This window comes from Orycteropus afer, unplaced genomic scaffold (genome assembly GCF_000298275.1).
Source record: "Orycteropus afer afer isolate SDZICR_OR568_19922 unplaced genomic scaffold, OryAfe1.0 scaffold00002, whole genome shotgun sequence".
Lineage (NCBI taxonomy): Eukaryota > Metazoa > Chordata > Mammalia > Tubulidentata > Orycteropodidae > Orycteropus > Orycteropus afer.
Genome location: NW_006921589.1, coordinates 37,780,021 through 37,786,150, shown reverse-complemented (window position 1 = coordinate 37,786,150; position 6,130 = coordinate 37,780,021). Strand labels below are relative to the sequence as shown.

At 45.3% G+C, this 6,130-nt stretch overlaps 1 protein-coding gene across 1 annotated transcript in view; it reads left to right on the top strand.

The window, feature by feature from the left end:
• The first annotated feature begins 1,924 nt into the window (after nucleotides 1-1,924).
• COQ10B (coenzyme Q10B) overlaps nucleotides 1,925-6,130 on the top strand; it is a 47,247-nt gene continuing 43,041 nt past the window's right edge. The window contains exon 1 of the mRNA XM_007935414.1: nucleotides 1,925-2,040. Within this exon, the coding sequence (XP_007933605.1) occupies nucleotides 1,925-2,040 (116 nt within the window). The remainder of the gene's footprint in view (nucleotides 2,041-6,130) is intronic.

Here is a 6,130-nt window from a genome sequence, read left to right as displayed (position 1 = left end):
ACGGAAGTAGATTGCCCCATCTTCCTTCCGAGGAGTGGCTGGTGGGTTTGAACCTCCAGCCTTCTGGTTAGCAGTCAAGTGCCTTAGCCACTATCTCAGGAAATTCTTTTAGAACCAGAGATTCAGAATTAACACAATGTTAGTTCAATGGTTAAGAGTCCAAATCTTCAAACTTTAGTCTTTTACCTTTTACCAGTGGGCTCAGGAGGAAGGCTTAAACCAGAGCTCCAGCTCAGTGGTGGTTCCTTGTAGCTATAGTCCAAAGTCAATGGTGGCAGGCAGAATCTCAGTCCAGATCCTCAGTCTCTGGAGAAAGTGAGACTCTAGATGGAGGTTCTATCTCTGTCTTTTGTCAGTGAGTGAGCAGAAATCCAGTTTATATATGAATTTTTCACACTGGCTTCACATATAAGGGCATGTGTGACATCAAAGACATTAATACATTAATATATTTTCTCCAGGTTAGAGATTAGCCAAAGGTTGCATTTTTTTCCTTCGAGGTTAGAGACTAGGGAGGTTTTTGGACTTAAATCTCAAGGCTCCTTTAGGAACATGAACTGTGTTGTTTTCTTTTATCACAGCATGCTGGGCCAAACTGAATTTAAAGGTTTATGCTCTTCACATATTTAACATGCTGTGTCTGTGTTCAGAAAGTTTCTAAATGAAATTATGACGACTTACAGGTTTCTAGTAAGGAACTCTGGTGGCATAATGCCTAAGGCATTTGACTGGTAACTAGACGGTTGGCGGTTCAAACCTACCAGCCACTCCCCAGAAGGAAGATCGGGCACTCTACTTCCATAGATTTATCGCGTCGGAAACCCAAAAGGGGTCGCTATGAGCGGGAATGACTGGATGACAGTGAGTTTGGTTTTTGGTTTCCATAAAGTTAGAAAGCCTCACGAAAGCTGCCACATGTCTAAGTTCACATTGTAAGTGCTTACATATACGTATTTTGAAAGCATAATAGTGACTTTTATATTATGTGATTTTAGAGTAGCACAGAAAGATACAGAATGTTTGATATGTAATCAACTATCTCACAATCACATTTATACCTCACAATCTTATAAAGTGTATAGCATTACTAGCCTCACTTTAAAGATGAGTAAAACTATAGATTGTGAAGATTTAATAAGGGCCTGGGAACACTGGAAAAAGAAATCGGAACTTGATGACTGACCGGTTTCTGAAATGAGTGAATCTGAACAAGTTCGTGTGAATTGCCTAAAATAAGGGGAACCCACACCACATACGAATCCTAATGATTCATAAGATGGAACTTATGTTATCTTCGAAAACGGAATTCCTTACCCAGTGAGTGATTTTATGTTGCCCTCATCACAACCCCTGGGTAAGCATGGCAAGTATTAGACAATCATTAACAAGTAGGTCTCTGACCGCTGGACTTCGCAGCCAGGAGCGATGGCGCTTCCTACTCCGTACACACCGGTTTGGACAGTTACATAATGAACACCCAGAACCCACGGCTTCTTCAGAGGCTGAGCTCACGTGTCGGGCCTCACCACCCAAAGCAGCGCCGAGAACTGTGGCCGTTGGCGAGTTCCGGGTAGAGTTCCAGTGCCGGAGGTGCGGTGAGCCGGGACTCTGTGTGGTGCGTATGACGCCCGCGCGCGAGAGAAAAAACTAGGGCCCGCCAGGACGCCGGAAAAGGGTGTGCCCTCGCAAACTTGTGCCCCCTTTGACTGGCTGATAGGATGACGCAGGCGTTTACTGTCAGCCGTAAGGCAGTGGGAGCATGCGTCAGCTTTAAGCAATCATAGAGGGAAGAAGGGCGTGACTGGAGGTTCAGGGGGCCGCCGATTGGCTGCAAGGGCCGGAGCCGGGTGGTGGAGCTGGGCCAGAGGAGGGCGGATCCGCCGGCCTGGTCCAGGAGGTGGCGACCGGCTTCGGTGAGACGACCATGGCAGCTCGGAGTGGCCAAAGAGCCCTGAAGAAGGTGGTCTCTGGATGCCGTCCGAAGTCAGCGGCAGCGACTGGAGCCCCGACTCCGGCGCAGGGTCCTGCACGGAACGTCAGGTAATAACGGGACGCCGCAGCAAGGGTAGTTTTCCGCTGGGCCTGCTCACCCTGAGATCTGGGGGGTTTTGGAGTAAAGTAGCGCTGGATCTGCTTTGTTTCCGTGTCTGTAGAGGGAAAGGTTCTCCGGCTAGGGTATTTAGGGGTCACTAGCATCGTCTTAGGAGCTCTGGTAGCATAGTGGCTAAAGCACTTGACTGCTAACCAGAAGGCTGGCGGTTCAAACCCACCAGCCACTCCTCGGAAGGAAGGTTGGGCAATCCTACTTCCGTAGTGATACTGCCTCGGAAACCCAAGGAGGGGTCGCTATGAGTCGGGGCCGACTCGATGGCACATAACAACAACAACAACAAAGCATCGTCTTGTGTGTGGTCAGAGGCTCGCCGACCTTTTGGGTCGCCCCGTCTGCTTTTGTGGCTCCCTGCCCTCGCGAGAGACGGTGAATCATTGGCAAAACAACTTTTTAAGCAGCCGATAAAGGGTCTTGGCGGCTGGTGTCTTTCGGCTCATCCGGTCTCCACTCCGACTGCCTGTTGTTTCTGCTCTTGAAAAGTTTTAGTTTTGCAAGGAGAGATTGCTAGCTGCTGAGTGTATGGGAGTTTGTGACCTGGCAGTGAGCCCCATTCTCCAGTGTGCCAGACGGTCAGACGTGCTTTCCCAGATCTAAGAAGCCTGGATGTTTTTCATTCCATTGTACTTTAGAGGTTCTGTAACCTTGAACCGAAGTCAGCCTTCGATTTTCCTGGTTGGTTCCTTTTGGGAGGTGGGGGTGGAGATGGAGGTGGAGCAAGAAGGATTCTTTTCACCTCCACCCATTAGTTTCTTTTTTCTGATAACTTGTTTTTGTTGTTGTTATGTGCCATCGGGTCGGATCCGACTCAGCGACCTCTCTCTCCTTAGGTTTCTGAGGTGGTATCTCTACGGAAGTAGATTGTCCAACCTTCCTTCCGAAGAGTGGCTGGTAGATTTGAACCACCAGCCTTCTGGTTAGCAATCAGATGCCTTAGGCACTCTGCTACCAGAGCTCCCCATTAGCCATTTGTTGTTGTTGTTGTGTGCCGTCGAGTCGGACCCGACTCATAGTGACCCCCCCTTGGGTTGCCGAGGCAGTATCACTATGGAAGTAGATTGCCCAACCTTCCTTCCGAGGAGTGGCTCGTGGGTTTGAACCGCCAGCCTTCTGGTTAGCTGTCAAATGCCTTAGGCACTATGCCACCAGAGCTCCCTCCTAATAACATGGTGGTGATTTATTCTCTAATATTAAAGAATTTTATTCGTTAAAATTCTCTTAAGTGTTTAAAATAAATTTAGATGTAAACAGTTTGAGGTGGTGAAAAACAGCACAAATCTGTTTGAGCCCCAGAATATTTAGGCTCAGTGAATTTTTAAAAGTACCAGCAATCCAGCTAACTTCAGTTCTTTTTAGGCAAATATTAGTTAAAACTGAAATAAAACCACTTCATATAATTTATGCCTACTTCAAGAAATAACCTAAAAAACAATTCCATGAGAACATAACCCCATCACATTTTAGATCTTACAGAATGAATGTTGTCTTGCAAATAAACACAGGATGTTACATTTGAAAGTAAAATACAGTTTTCTAATGTGAAACTAAAGCTTAAAGATAAATCTCTATTGTGTGTCATAATGGTGGAGAAAATGTAAGAGTTGCAAGTCTTATATGTTCTTTATTGTAATACAGAATTTGAGAGAGTACTGTTGAAATATTAGTGACTAAGGAAAAAAAAAAAAAGAAAACTGCCTTCCAGCTGGCACAGTATTCGTTTCATGGTTTAGCTGCATATAAGACTGCATACCTCTTTATATTATATATATATTTTTTTAAATTGTGATTTGGGTGAAAATTTACAGAGCAAATTCACTTGCCATACAGCAGTTCACATACACTGTCTCATGACATTGACTATAATTTACCACAATGCAACAGCTCCCCTCCCACTTCCTCCCAATAATTACCTCTTCCCTGTGTCCATCCCTCCATGTCCTCTTGCCCCCTGAGCTGTCTCCCTGTGCATAAGCAGCCCTTCTTTCTCCCATGATTGTTCTCTCCTAGGAGTGTATCTACCTCAGGTAAATGTTCAACTCATATGCCTGTCTTTTGCTTGGCTGGAAGCCACAGGTGTGGGTTCAATTCCAGACCTGACGGGCAGCTAGGGGCTGTAGTCTCAGTGGTTCCACGAGGCTCTATCAGACCAGCAAACCTGATCGCCCCCCCTTTTTTTTTTCTCCAAATGATTTTGGGTTTTGTCCACATTGTTCTCCCTCTCTATCCAGGATCTCCTACATCCCTTCCAATTGGATGACAGTGGTAGCCGGGCACCATCTAGTTCTTCTGGTCTCATAGTCATATAGGCTGCAGATCGGATGGTGTACCAGTCGTTAGGACTGATAGTATCCATGAATTTTTGGTTTTCTTCATTCTTCTTTGCTCTGGGCGAGGAGAGCCCCATCGTTGCATCTAGATGGCAGCTTGCTAGCTTTTAAAATCCCAGTTGCTACTCACCAAAGTAGGAGGTGGAACAATGTTTTGTGTAGCATGTTAATGCCACTTGAGCTTGATGTCACCTGCAACTATGGTGCCGAGCCCACAAGTTTAACTACTTGGTCCCTCTGGGTAGCTAGCTGGCTGTGACCAAGTAATGACTACCACCTTGCCTCTTGTCAGCTCTACTATACACCTGGGAATTCAGATCATACAAATAAACTTATAGGACCATTGTCTGCCAACCCTATATATGTTCTTGGGTATACACCCCGCTTCATAGACGTACCTACTAGTACAGCCTGTCCACTCATCTGTCCACCCATCTCTCCACCCATATACCCATGTTTGCCTTCACGGACAACACAGTGCTGTATGTGCAAAAGGGTTCATCTTTGTTGTCTGTATCTCCCATGTACCTCTCTGTGTCTTTCTCTTCATCATTGCCACCATATTGATCACTCACATTTGGTACATTGCCCTTCTCTTCACCCAAATCAATACTTATCTCTATCTACCTAACAGTGTTCCCTCCCCTCCCACCCCTGGTAACCAACAAAGAAAATTTCCTTCCATAGATAAACCTTTCCTTGACTTTTACAATAATGGACTAATATAATATTTGTGCATTTGTGATTGACTTATTTCACTTAGCATAATGTCCTCCAAGTTCATCCACGTTACGCAGTGTTTTGCTGATTCTATATTCTTTACATTGCATAGTATTCCATTGTGTGTATGTACCATAATTTGGTTATCCATTCCTCAGTTGATGGACACCTAGGTTGTTTCCATCTTATGACTATTGTAAATAGTGCTGTGATGAACATGGGTGTACATATGTCTGTTCTTGCCCTGGCTCTCACTTCTTTAGTGAGATGTATACCTAGTAAAGGGATGGTTGGTTCAAATGGTATTTCTTTTCTTTCTTTTTTTTTAATTTTTTTATTATTATGATTTGGGTGAAGATTTACGGAGCAAATTCACTTTCCATGTAGCAGTTCACATATCCTTTGTCTCATGTCATTGACCACAGTTTACCACAATGCAACAGCTCCCCTCCCACTTCCTCCCCATAGTTACCTCTTCCCCAGTGTCCATCCCTCCATACACTTCTGCCCCCTGAGCTGTCTCCCTGTGCATAAGCATCCCTTCTTTCTCCCATGATTGTTCTCTCTGAAGAGTGTATCTACTTGAGGTAAATCTTCAACTCATATACCTATATTTTGTTTGGCTGGAAACCACAGGTGTGGCTTCAATTCCAGACCTAAAGGGCAGTTAGGGACCATAGTCTCAGTGGTTCCACCAGGCTCTATCAGACCAGCAAATCTGGTCTCCACCTTTTTTTTCTTTTTCTCCAAATGATTTTGAGTTTTGTTCCACATTGTTTTCCCTCTCTATTTAGGAGCTCTGGTAGCATAGTGCCTAAGGCACTTGACTGCTTACCAGAAGGCTGGCGGTTCAAACCCACCAGCCACTCCTCTGAAGGAAGGTTGGGCAATCCTACTTCTGTAGTGATGCTGCCTTGGAAACCCAAGGAGGGGTCACTATGAGTCGGGGGTCACTATGAGTCAGGGCCGACTT